General features: G+C 46.2%; 1 protein-coding gene across 1 annotated transcript in view; it reads left to right on the top strand.

Annotated features, from left to right (window-relative positions):
• The window catches only part of WNT5B (Wnt family member 5B), a 104882-nt gene extending 95251 nt beyond the window's left edge, over positions 1-9631 (top strand). The window contains exons 4-5 of the mRNA XM_058744162.1: positions 3019-3311; positions 8214-9631. Coding sequence (XP_058600145.1) covers positions 3019-3311; positions 8214-8672 — 752 coding nt within the window. The 3' untranslated portion in view covers positions 8673-9631. The remainder of the gene's footprint in view (positions 1-3018; positions 3312-8213) is intronic.
• Positions 9632-13959: the final 4328 nt, after the last annotated feature.

The raw sequence follows: 13959 nt of genomic DNA on the forward strand, positions 1-13959 counted from the left end.
TTTTGAAAGGCAGTTCTGGGAGGAGTGATTTGGCTCTGAAAAGCATGTTTCCTAAAAAACCGAGGAAGAGATCAGACGTGTAGCCTGGAAAAGAGAAAACATAAAAGGCATATCAGTTGTTTTCAAATGCTGAAAGGCTGTCAAATGGAAAGGGATTAGACAGTGTAGCTCCAGTGGGTGGAAGTTATAGGGAGGCATTTTTCAACTTACTGTAAGAAAGAATATTCTGGTGAGTAGAGTCATTAATAGATGATGGGATGGGATGGGTTGCCTTGAAAATCCAGCCTGCTTCCCTGAAAAATGCGTGAAAGGAAGACTCACGGTGGATGGGTTGTCATTGGGCTGCAGATCAGAGGCTCCTTCCTGTCCCAGAAGGCCCAGTCAGGGGCTTGAGGCTCCATTTTAGCAAGACTTTCTTAGACATGGCTCCCTCAAAGAGGGGCCTAGGCCCTCCTCCCTAAAGGCCTTTTGGTCACCCTAGCATCCTGGTTGCTCATTCTCATAGTCTGACTACCCTAGATTAGATAAAGCTCCAGTGGTTTCAGCACTGACTACATGTCGAGCTTGATGGCTGAATCATGAGAGTGACTTCCTGCATCACCTGGGTTTTTCTTGCGTGGCTCCTAGTCCACATCTGACCAGAAGCTGACCCCTGGTTACTTGAGAAACACTGACTTGCCCAGTCTGGTCTGGTTGCAAGCTTCACCGTGTCCTGCCCAGACAATTGAGAAGTAGGGCAAAGTTGAGAGATCACTCTAGACCTATTGATGAATGCAGGCCACTTCCCTGTCCACCTGCCAAGAAAGGATTATGGGATGTCTGCTTCTGACCACAAGACTCAAGAGAGGAGGAAATGGAGAACAGAAGATTCTGCCTAGTTTAATCCCTGAGATCAAGATTGAATCTCAGATTCCTGCTAAGAACCTAGCCCTTTTCTTCCATACCTGAGTTTTTATGAGTGGTATTTATTATGACAGCCTTACTGAAACAGAATTCGCATGCTGTATAATCACCATTTTAAAGAGTACATACAGGTTGGTGTATATTCAGAGGATTGTGCAACCATCGCCACTGTCCAATTCCAGAACATTTTTGTAACCCTATGAAAAAACCTGCATACCTGTTAGTAATCACTCTCCCTCCCTCCCCTTCTGCTGAAACCCTAGGCCATCACAAATCTTCTGCCTCTATGAATTTTCTTATTATGAACATTTCATATAAATGAGATCATACACTATGTGGTCTTTTGTATCTGGTTCAGTACAGATGCCAAATGCTAGGGGCACCTGGCTGGCTCAGTTGGTGGAGCATGTGACTTTTGATCTCGGGGTTGTGGGTTCCAGCCCTATGTTGGGTGTAGAGATTACTGAAAAATAAAATCTTTTAAAAAATGTTAAGTGATTCACTCAGTATAATGATTCAAGGTTCATCCACATTGTAGCTTGTACCAGCACTCGATTACTTTGTATGGCTAAATAATATTCCACCGCTTAGATAATGCCACCTTGAGTTTACCCATTCATCCACTGATGGACAATATGAGCTCTTTCCATTTTTTTGGCTATGATGAATAATGCTTCAGTGAACATGCAGGTATAAGTTTTTGTGTGAGTGTATTTTTATTTATCCTGGATATATCTTAAGAGTGGAATTGCTAGGTCTTATGGTGATTCTGTGTTTAACCTTGTGAGGAGCTGCCAGACTGTTTTCCAAAGCTTAAGGTTCCCACTAGGACTACATGAGCATTCCAGCTTCCTCATATCCTCACCAACTTGTTACTAGTGCCTTTTTTTTAAAGCTTTTATTTTTTTTTAAGTCATCTCTACACCCCCTGTGGGGCTTGAACTTATAGTCCCGAGATCAGGAGTCGCATGCTGTACTCACTGAGGCAGCCAGGCACCTTACTATTGCTTTTTTGATTATAGCCATCCTCGTGAGTGCACAGTGGTATCTCACTGTGATTTTGATTTGCATTTCCCTAGTGGCTGAATATTATTTTTTCATAACATTTTTTATTGAAGTGGAACATAACAGGAGTTTTTTGTGTTTTTGTTTTGTTTTGTTAATCTCAGTAAGATCTCTTTTTAAGTTTATTTATTTATTTTGGGGGTGGGGAGTGTGCATGCAAGTGAGGGAGGGGCAGAGAGAGAATGACAGAGGGAGAATCCCAAGCAGGCTCCATGCTCAGTGCACAGCCCATGCTGAGCCTGATGTGGGGCTCAGTCCTACAACCCTGGGATCATGACCTGAGCCGAAATCAAGTTGGACGCTCAACCGACTGAGCCACCCAGGCACTCCTACATCATATGAGTTTTTAAGTGGTTAGAGGAATACAGTTCAGATTTTCTACTGGGAGTGATTTGGATATTTGGAGAGACCATGCTGAGGGTCCTATAGATGTGGTTTCCCAGTGCTCATGAGTTGGGAGGCAGTGTGGACCCCATAGAAGACAGAGGGAAACAGCTTGGATGATCCTGGACATTGTAATTCGGGTTCACTTCTACTCCTGGTCTTTGCCACTATCTAGCTAGATAATGGCAGCAATAAAAAAGGCAGATGCATGGCCCATAGAGTGGTGAGAACTTGGCATCTGTGAGGGAGAGGTTTGTGCTGGGATACAGTCTTACTATTGGTCCCATGATTGCTACTCTGTCTCATCTTCCTCCCACAGGTTCTATAAACTCCTTAATGCCCACTGTCCCCTCCAGTTAGGTCTGCCTCCTAGGAATCTGCTGGCTATGTACCCTTCCCTGGAATGGATGTTAGTGCGGGCCAAGGCTGGAGGGGTTCATTCTACTGTGTGTGTTCACAGGGCAGAGGAGGCAAATTTATGCTCATTATCAGGAGAAGTTTCTGACCATTAGAGCCATGGAAAGTGAAAGGTGCTTCTCCTGACATCATTTCCCCTGGAGTATTAAGGCCCAGGCGATGGTGTTGGGTCCAGGAGAGACAGAAGGAAGGAAGGGGCCTCCCCAGAGAGCTGGCATCCTTCACCACCTCTCTTGCCTTCTCTTGCAGGGAGCCGGGAGACGGCCTTCACCTACGCAGTGAGCGCGGCAGGCGTGGTGAACGCCATCAGCCGAGCTTGCCGCGAGGGTGAGCTCTCCACGTGTGGCTGCAGCCGGACAGCGCGGCCCAAGGACCTTCCCCGGGACTGGCTGTGGGGAGGCTGCGGGGACAATGTGGAATATGGCTACCGCTTTGCTAAGGAGTTCGTGGATGCCCGCGAGCGGGAGAAGAACTTTGCCAAGGGGTCGGAGGAGCAGGGCCGAGTACTCATGAACCTGCAGAACAATGAGGCGGGTCGGAGGGTAAGCTGGAGCTCTCCCACCTCCACACATACCGTGGGGTCCCTGGCTCGTTCCTGGGCTGAGCCAGGAACAGTGGCTTGGCTGTGAAAAAGGGGGTAGGTCTGACCATGGTGATTCTTACCTACCGTGGCTGACCTGGATTCCTGCATTAATGCCCCATTCCATTTCACAAGGCTCTGTTTCCCAACGGGCACATGCAGGTGTAATTTTTATAAACCTCATTTATTTTTTCACAGGACATCTGTCCCTATGGGACTTAGGAGGCATCAGGATTCCAGGCATACAGAGTAGAGTTCTTGTCTGCCCTTCCTTTGTAACGTGAGCAGATAGGATGGTGGGAAGTTTAGGCCATTTGACCTAGCCAAGGCTTTATGATTTGTTGGAGGCTCAGGTAAAAGCAAAGCTGACTTTTAAGAGCTGCCACCATGCGTGTCCAGAAGCCCAATCCAAAAGCACATGCAAGTGCTAACATCAAACGCAGTTCTGTGCATGAGTGGAAGCAGGATGGGTAACCACCTTCTCAAGGCTGTGTCACCAATGTGATGCGAGATGTGACTGTTGGGTGAGCCTCCGTTTCAGTGGAAACTATAATGTGGGGTTTGAGGTGAGTGTGGTTTATTGCACATGCAGAGCATACCTGGGCAATGGCTCTAGCTTTCCTTTGTAGTGTGCTGAGGAGCACGGGCCTTCTCTGCCTGCCCCTCGCTCATGAAGGCCTCACCGCTGAGCACATGCTCTGCCTCCCCTTCCCTTTGCTGCTCCCGACATGATCTGTCTCTGCTGCAGGAAACCAGAGGGTTCGCTGGGGCAGAAGCTCTCCTTCTGCTGGTTTGGTACATCCCGTGTGCAGGGGAGTGTGGATGTGCGTCCAAGTCTCCTCCTAGAGAGGTCTGAGGTCTGAGCTCTGGGGAGTCCCTCCTGGCACAGGGCCAGGGGACTGCAGACCTCTTAGGAAACCACACAGACTTCTTTCTGGGAGCTCTGTCTGCACTCAGGTCTGCATCAAGCCAGTTTGCAAGGTACTGTAGGGACACCAGAGATGAACCCGTTAAACAGTGGGGCCAGCAGCTTCTTGAGAAGAAATACATTGAGAAATTTAGTGTTGGTTCATTGGTGATTCAGCAATAGGATATGGATGTATTTCTTAAAAAGTTTATTAACTTAAAAAAATCAACTCATGTTTCATAGGAACACATATTGAATAAATGGAACTGAAATGTCTTTTATAGGAACTGGGATCTGTGATGTTGGCTTGGTAGAACATGGTGCACTTGTGTAAACTTAGTATCATCAATAGTGTGATGTCAAGTTGAAATTAGAATTGGTTACTTAGCCAGTGTCTTTCTTACAAAGCCCATACCCGGAGGCTGAATCTGGAGTTGGGGGGGGTGGTATTAATCTGTGGTGATGATAGGAATTCTGGGTGTTGCTCCAGTACAAACCAGAGCAGAGAGAGCAGCACTGTCTTAGATGACCTTCCATTCTCAGGGCATCTCCGGGGCCACTTCCTTCCGCCGTCCCCCGGGACTTTGTCTCTGTTTGGCAGTCTGCTTGCCAGTCTTTGGGTATCTACCATGAGACATTTGGCAAAAAAGGTTAGGATCTTCACTTTATCTCCTGAATGCCCAGATTCTATCCAGTTTTCAAGATCCCACTTCAAACAGCACCTACTCCTTAAAATCTTCCCCAACCCCCATAATTAGTAGTCTCTCTGCCTCTGAACCACAGTAGAGCAGTTGCTATGTTTCTTGAGGTATTCCTTACTCTACCTCATCCCACTGGCTGTGACTTCCTGAGGACAGGGATTCCATCTATAGCTCTTTGAAACAACGCTCACTGTGCTTTACATGAGTGGGCACATGCAAATGTGCAGAGCAAAGCCCCCGTATTGCCTCCTAGGAAGAGGTCAAATTCATGGAAGGCTGTTTCCCGTCTCTGCTCTGTGCTATCCTTGGGGCATTGTGGCAGATGCCGAGGTGACTAGGCATGCATCCTAATCGGGACTCCATTTCAGTCACAGTCTTGACCCCACTTCTGCTGGCTCCTCATTTTATTGCCCTTAATTGTTTGTTTGTTTGTTCTGGCCCTTATCTTGGCAAACCTTCCTTCCATCTGCCTTGTTTCTCACTTACACACCTTTCCTGTCTTCCTCTGTCTGTCTCCCTGCCTTTGGGCCCCCTTCCTCCAGTCTCCACACCTCTTCCACAGCCTTTATCTCTCCCTTTGCTCCTGTCTGCTCCAGGTTGGGAATTCCTGTCCCTCTCTATTTTTTCTCCCCTCTCTGAGGAGCAGGCCTCTGCCATCAATCACCATCTGAGGCCAAAGGTATTCACCTCCCACCTCCTCACACCTACACAAACAGTTCCTTAGGAAAGACTAAAATGGCAGCAGGGATCGAAAATTCCCTGCACTCGTATTCTACAACCAATTAAAAATTTTATTTTTAAGTAATGTCTACACTTAACATGAGACTCAAACTCACAACAGCCCCAAGATCAAGAATTGCACACTCCGCCGACTGAGCCAGCCAGGAGCCCCAAACCATTTTTTTAACAGACTATCTAGGATCTGACGTGTTGGCCACAGAATAAATCTTGGGCATACTTTGCAAGCAATTTCTCTTGGCCTTTGAGAGTCTCTAGTAACCCCATTCTAGACATCGATGGCAAGAACAGTGGGTTGATACTGCCTTGTCACTCAAGGGCTTAAGCATTTTCCAGATAAAAGCTGCCTAATCCTTGTGACATTCCTATCAGTTACCAAGCTCAGTCACACCATTAGTGCAGAAGAGGGACTTAGGGCTTTGCCAAGGAGCAAGATGTAGAACCAAGAAAATATTTTAAAACTTTGTTGCTTTTTCAGTTAGCAGAAAAGGCCAAACATTGAGATTTTCCCCCCTTTTCCTGTAAGAGGAGCTTATATATATTATCAATAGTAAACTATTTGAATATACAAATATTACAGTGTCTCCATAGATGAAAGGTGGAATGAATGTCTGCATAGTGAAGATCCGTGACACTCTTCCTCTTGGATTTGTTTTACGAAAGCTCCGTTCTTACTCTGCGGAGTCGTCTCCGGCTCTCCTTCCCCAAATCTCCCTAAGTGTTTGCTTCCAGTAGAGATGCTTATCCTGTTCCCTTGGTCACTTAGTGGTGGGGTATACAGTTTTAGGCCCTTAATGTTTCCTCTTTCCAGCAGCACCAGATGCCTGACCTCCCTCTCCAAACCGAGGACCATTTCCAGAGGAATGTCAGGCCCCGGCTCAGACTGGGGGATTTGTGCCAGAAGAGGGTAATTGCAGACCCTGTCTTTGAAGTGCCTGTTGGAATGGGGTGTTGGTTCCTTTATGCCCTGGGCCTGGAGCTGCCAGTCAAGTGCTGGGCCTTTAACGCTAGGGAGGAGGCTCCTTCCTTCTCCACCCTAAGCTGTTTTTAAGCCCCAAGATTGGAGTGCAAAAGTGCTAGTCATCCTGACTCCCTTCTGGGTGGCCCTGGCCAGATTACTGAGACTCTCTAGAGCTTCAGTTCCTCCACCACAAAATAGTGGGGATAATTCCACACCAGAAAAAAAAATCAGGAAGAGTTTTGACAATAGTAAGATGAGCTGATGATGGTTAAGCTATTTCTTGCACCTGCAGTGGTCTCTGTGCAGTGCTGAATAAAGACACAATCTGGGGACTCTTGAAAAGAAATCCTAGAGAAACCCTTGAAAAAATGAGTCCCGACTCCGTCCATGACAATAGCTGTGGCATAAGAAAATGTTTTGCAGCGGGCTTGCATTTTTATCTTGCCATCTGTACACCCGGGCCTGCCTCCAGGGCTATTGGACACAATGCATCAGTATGCTTTCATTGAAAAGCACTTTGTAAGCAGCTTTTTGGTCTACGCCTGCTTTTAAAATTTTGATTTGGGATAACCCAAGTTCAAATCCACTCCACATTGTTGTGGTTCAGTGGCTTCAGGGATTTGTTTTCAAATACATCACCTCTGTTAGTGGGCCCACTGACCTACTCTTGCAGTGCACAGGGCCTTACCTCTCTGCCTCCACACTCAGTCCCTCCAGGGGGGACGGGGTCTGTGGGTGCTGTGGTGCAAGAAAACGGTCTTGTTCACAAACACCGTGTGGTGTGTGGCGAGGCCCCTCTGACTGTGGAGTTGAGGACCAAATGTTAACACAGAAAAAGGGACTGTTTAGTTCTTAGGGGATTTGGCAGAGTCAGAGAGAGCTTTTTGCTAACCAGGGCCATGCCAGCAGTTTCTGTGACAGGCTAGCAGTACGACTGGATTTTTTTTTTCCCCAATTGTATTCCATATGATGCAAAAGCTGGACACTGTTTGCTGGTTTGTGTTTGTTTGTCTGAGACTTTGGTCAAGATAGAAATATCCCTGTTTTCCTGATGGTAAAGATGACACATTGATCATAACAAGTTTCAAGTAATAAGCAATGGGAAAAAGGGAGCACCTGGGTGGCTCGGTTGGTTAAGCATCTGACTTTGGCTCAGGTCATGATCTCACGGTTTGTGAGCTCGAGCCCCACTTCTCTCTCCACCCCTCGCCTGCCCCTCACTCATTTATGCCCCCTTTCTCTCTCTCTCAAAAAAAAAAAAAGCACAAAAAAGAAATGAACAAAGTAGAAAGGGCAAGTGCACCAGATGCCATCCTTATAGCTGATCAGACACAGACACTGCCTCCCCTGGGTTTTTCTATGCGGTGCTCCCTTTATCCACTTTCGATTTGGGTGACTGAGGATCCCGGAAAGATCTTTCTATACTTTTGAAAAACTACTCCTCAACTCCCCAACCATTAGCCATCTTCAGTATTTGGCCTGTGGCACCCCCAGCCACACTCTTGACATCTTCCAGCAGCATGCTCCCTCTCATTGCCTTCTTTCTCCTCCCCTCAGGCTGTGTATAAGATGGCAGACGTGGCCTGCAAATGCCACGGTGTCTCAGGGTCCTGCAGCCTCAAGACGTGCTGGCTGCAGCTGGCCGAGTTCCGCAAGGTGGGGGACCAGCTGAAGGAGAAGTACGACAGCGCGGCCGCCATGCGCATCACCCGCAAAGGCAAGCTGGAGCTGGTCAACAGCCGCTTCAACCAGCCCACCCCGGAGGACCTGGTCTACGTGGACCCCAGCCCTGACTACTGCCTGCGCAACGAGACCACAGGCTCCCTGGGCACTCAGGGCCGCCTCTGCAACAAGACCTCGGAGGGCATGGACGGCTGTGAGCTCATGTGCTGTGGCCGCGGCTACGACCAGTTCAAGAGTGTCCAGGTGGAGCGCTGTCACTGCAAGTTCCACTGGTGCTGCTTCGTCAAGTGCAGGAAATGCACTGAGATCGTCGACCAGTACGTGTGCAAATAGCCAGCGAGGGCCCACTCCTCTGGCCTCGCCTCTGCTCTGCCTCACAAAGTTTATATTATAGAAATCTATATAAATCTATTTTATATTTGTATAAATAAATGGATGGATGATAAATAATTAAAAGAAGAAAATGGAAAGGAAAAGCTTATTTAAGAGACGCTGGAGACCTTTGAGGATTGAACTGTGCTGGTTCTCTACTCTGGGTGGGTGGGGAAAGGGGATTCTCCCCCTCCCTCTGGTGGGTCCTTGCAGTGGGTAGGGACTCGGGGATATTCACTGTCAGGCCACCACGGCCTCGAGGAGACTCATGGTGGTTAGATGGAGAAGATGCTTTTGTCTGAAGTCTGGAGTCTTTGCTGGGTGGACAGCTGCCCTGTGACCCCTGTCGTTAGCCAGGAGGCCCTGTGCAAGGTGCAGAACCCAGCTCAAACCATCGCATCCTCAGGGTCTTGTCCAGAAAACCAATCATTTCTGTAAGAGGCCCAGGGCTTGCTTACCCTTGGGTTTATGTGCACCCTTGCAGAATCCACAGTTACAGGAACGAGGACAGGTCCCATGTCATCTCTGACCGGTGGCCACAAAGTACCTGCATCTCCCCAGACTCCTGGACCTGACTTTCCAGCGAGAATTATTCTCCCTCCACAGTTCACTAGCTCCTGCAACCCATTCCCTGTGCCGAGGGGAAAGCGAGTCCCTTGGCCTGACTTGTTAGGAGAGATGTGAACGGAGTATTTGTGCCACAGCTGCAGAGAGCCAGGAGCATAATTGGACCAAGCGAACATTACACTGTGCTCCCGCAGGGAGGGGCAGCTGGGGTTTTGCTGTCACTTCCTCCATCACGGGGGCCCCACCAATGACAGGACGCGTGGCCAAGTCAGGCTCCGCTGGCCCAGCACCGTCTTTTCATCTCTGCCCCAGATGTACAGTTTCTCTCTGATATTAAATACCCTTCACTGGAATTTCTCTCCCTTTCCTTTTTGGACACGCGATTATGTTTCATGAGTCTCCTTTTATGTTTGATCTGATCCTTAGAACCCTGCTCCACGGTGCACGTATGGGAGAAGGTAAGGGCATGGAAATGCTTTAGAACTCTAGCCTGGTGGTTGGAGACAGAATAGTATGAAAATTAAGTAAGTTTATGCATTTAAGCACTCTCCCCAAGGGTTAGCCCAAAGTTAAATACTCATAAGTGATAGCTATTAGTATTACTATTATGAAAAAAATATCACAATTATAAGCAAAAGAATTCAGAGATTTCAGTTTAAACCTCATGTCTACCTTCCCTTCTTCCATTTTACAGCCCACCCAGTTATCCCTGGTTTGGTCACTGGGTCCTTGGTAAAGCACAGGTGATGGGGACACTCTCTGCAGCCTTCTCTATGTTGTGATCTCCTGTCTTGGACTCCAGGATGTGGAGACGGGAGAGAGAGGGAGACAGAGTTCAAGGGTGATCCACAAAGGGAGATGTTATATTGTAGAACAGGAGGAAGTAGTTATGGGGAGACACATTGATCCAGGTGCAACGGAGTGGCTAGCCTGCAGGTGACCCAGTAAGTAACCACATAAAAACACCAGTTTTATTCTAGAAAAGTTTACTTCTGGGGAAATAATGGAATTAAAGGAGTTAACTTGGGTTGTAATGAACAAATTATATTGCAAAACAATGTGAAAGAGGTTCTGTCTGAGGGTATTCATGGTCATGTATACTACTTGTATCTTCAGTGCCTAAAGAAGAACCTTCTGACTCGACATCAAAGAACACCAGACCTAGGGTTATTTCACTAGTAACTGCTCCTCACACTGTTACTCAGATTCCTTTGGTTGACATTTTCAAGATGACTAGTCCATGAAAGAAAGGGATTGAACTCATCTGGCACACACAAGATCAACGCTGTGTCCTCATCTTCATTAGTTGGCATTTAGCCAAACTAACGTGGTCACACAGACCAGCCATGATAATAAGGGTTTTGAAACACTGGCTGGCATTATTTCCTACATCACTGTTGTAACTCCTGGAGAGTTACCTTATGTCAGGTGCTCAAAGTGTCTAAGAGCTGAAATCCAATTCATCTTTAGAAACTTCAGGAAATTAGATGACAGTGACTGGTGCACAAAAAGTGACTTTAACGTTCATGAAAAGGAGATAGATCATCCCTGTTGTGTTGAGGTTTTCCTGCAGAGTCATGGCAAGGGGATTGAGTAAATATTAAATGTTTTCTTGAGAAAGCAAGTCACATGTTCCAATACCAATGTGACTGTTGCAGCCGTTGACCACCAAGGTTAGGAAAGATTTAACCTTCAAAATAGATTGGGATGGAGTAATAGTTACATGCTTGTTAAATCCTGATGAATTGGCAGTTGTCTGTGTTGTGACCAGTAATGCTGTAGGAATGTGGCTGGAAAATACCAACCTAAGAAAATGAGATTCTGCTCAGAACCACACAGTGTTAGAGCAGGAACAGAAGGTGGCAGTCAGATCTCCTGCTCCTGGGTTTCCAGATAAGGGCCTCCAAATCTTGAGTAGGTCCCAAAGTCTAGTGTGTGTAAAAATGCAGAGGCCTGGGCCTCCAACATCAGAGATTTTTATTCAGTTGGTCTGGAGTGGAGCCAGGACAACTGTCTGAACCTTTAACAAGACCCTGAGGGGATCTTCTGCTGATGGTCCAGGCACTACACTGGACCTATGGTCAGTTAAAGTGAGCCCCCACAGGGAGACAGGCATCTGAGTCGTCTCAGCAACGCTGTGCAGGATTATTTCCTGGTACCTGAAATTTATTATGGTTAACCTAGAGTCTAACTGAAAGCGCACTGCATTGGATGTAATGCCTGGACCAAGCAGTCCTAACCATCTCAGGGATCCTTTTTATTGAGAGGGGAAAGAGCATTCTGGCATAGAGCAGAACTGATTTGCCCTGGGATGTTCTACCTCCCTCTTCTGCCTAGGACTGGTCGGGGGAAACCTACAGATCTATTACAAATATAGTACGGTCATATTTGCTTAACTGTCTGCATGTATTCACCTCGTCTTCAAGATAAAATTCGGAGAAAGGTATGTCTGACTGCCTCTGCTTAAAAGTAGATAAGCGGGGGGCGACGCCTGGGTGGCTCAGTCGGTTGAGTGTCCAACTTCAGCTCAGGTCATGATCTCGCAGTTCGTGAGTTTGAGCCCTGCATTGGGCTCTGTGCTGACAGCTCAGAGCCTGGAGTTTGCTTACGATTCTGTGTCTCCTTCTCTCTCTGCCCCTTCCCCACTCATACTCTGTCTCTCTCTGTCTCTCAAAAATGAATAAACATTAAAAAACATTTTTTAAAAAAGTAGATAAGAGGGTAGGATGGCAGTCACAACCAGGGTTAAGATGAGGGTGGGCCTACATTCATAAAAGCGTTCTGATGCAAGTCTCTCAAGAACTTGGATTCGAAACCCTAATTTGGAGAACTCAGTGGTCATCTGCTGCCTATCCTCTGAGGTCAGAGACAAAACCTGCTATTTGTATTAAAACCCCAAATTAGTTATTGCTTCTGAAATTCTGCTCTGCTCACTGTCTTACTTAAGCTTTGTCATTTGCTGGAGTTCTAGGAGCTAGCAAGACATCTGTGGTTGAGATTGCTCCACGAGATACAGATCTCACAGCTGCAGTAGCTTATCAAAAAAGAAATCTATTTCTTGGGCAGAGAGCCGCACGATCCAGAGAAGGTGGAAGAAAATAGTCATTTCCATCTTAAAACAGGCTCTGACGCATAGCCAGACCCCACTGACACTGGTCACATGTATTTTGGGAGAACTTCAGTGTGTGTATGTGTGTCTGTGGGTGGGTGTGTGGGCATGTGCATGCATGCTCATGCACACCCATGCACACAGGAATGAATGTTTTTCATTAATTTGGGAGGAGAGATGGGGAGGCACTTGAGGCAAGGAAGCTGTAAAAAAAAAAAAAGTAAAAATAACCATCATTTTTTCTGGCTGAGATGTTGCAGGATGTGGATTGTCCATCTTTATTGGAAATCTTTGCGCCTTGGTTGGCTAGTGATGACAAACTTCCTATCTCTAGAAGGGATGTTGGGAAGCTGAGAAGGGCCACCAGAGACATGCTTGCTAAATATTTTCCTTACTTCTTTATAGCAAAGGAATCCCTGCGCTGTATTTATACCAAAACAATAAGTAAAGGCTGCTTTCATTCCTGGTTTTACATGAGAACTATGGGTAATTTGCCCATAAATAGGGAGATATGAGGGTCAGACAGGCAACAGGGAAGACTGAGCTCTCCCACGTTTAATTTTCTAGATTGTTTGAGAGTTTGGGAATTCACCCTGTAGATTATCCACATTCTTTGCTTTCTCCCTCCTGCTGCCTGCCTTTTGCTCTTCAATCTGTTCATTTGCAACTCTACCAGAGGCAGCAACAGAAGATAGAACCAAATCAGTTCATTTGGGCCTCCTAAGTAGTTTTGATAAATAACTGAGTGGGAAAAGGAGTGGCTAAAATTAGATTTTAAAATTATCTGTGAATTTAATGTGTCACTTATGTGTATTATCTGCTGCTCCCCATGATAACTGAAAATAGACTGAAGCTGTCCACAGCCAAAGCAGGTAGGAAATCACAGTATCTATTAAGAGAGTTTGTCTAGGTGTGGGGCCTATCAGCAAAGCATCAGAAAGGGCCTAAGATGTAAAAGAAAAGACACTATAGAAAGGGTGAAGCTTTTTTTTTTTTTTTTTTTTTTTTTACCATTTAATTTAATTTATTTTTTAAATTTACATCCAAGTTAGCATATAGTGCAACAATGATTTCCGGAGTAGATTCCTTAGTGCCCCTTACCCATTTAGCCCATCCCCCCTCCCACACCTCTCCAGTAACCCTCTGTTTGTTCTCCATATTTAAGAGTGTTTTATGTTTTGTCCCCCTCCCTGTTTTTATATTATTTTTGCTTCCCTTCCCTTATGTTCATCTGTTTTGTATCTTAAAGTCCTCATATGAGTGAAGTCATATGATATTTGTCTTTCTCTAATTTCGCTTAGCATAATACCCTCCAGTTCCATCCACGTAGTTGCAAATGGCAAGGGTGAACCTTTTTTAATCCAACCATATTGTAAAGCTACAAGGAATGAATATTGTTTTAAGTGTCCCTGGCCCTCCAGTACATTTTCTAAGATGCCCGGCGTGTGCCCTATCTGTTGGGTCAATCAGTCCTTTGGCTAGTACATGATTTGAAGTTTATATCTTCTCTCATATACTTATACCATTTCCAGAGACTGTTTAAGTGGAAGAGAAGTTTCATGAAGAAAGGAT

The sequence above is a fragment of the Neofelis nebulosa genome, chromosome 8 (assembly GCF_028018385.1).
Source record: "Neofelis nebulosa isolate mNeoNeb1 chromosome 8, mNeoNeb1.pri, whole genome shotgun sequence".
NCBI lineage: Eukaryota > Metazoa > Chordata > Mammalia > Carnivora > Felidae > Neofelis > Neofelis nebulosa.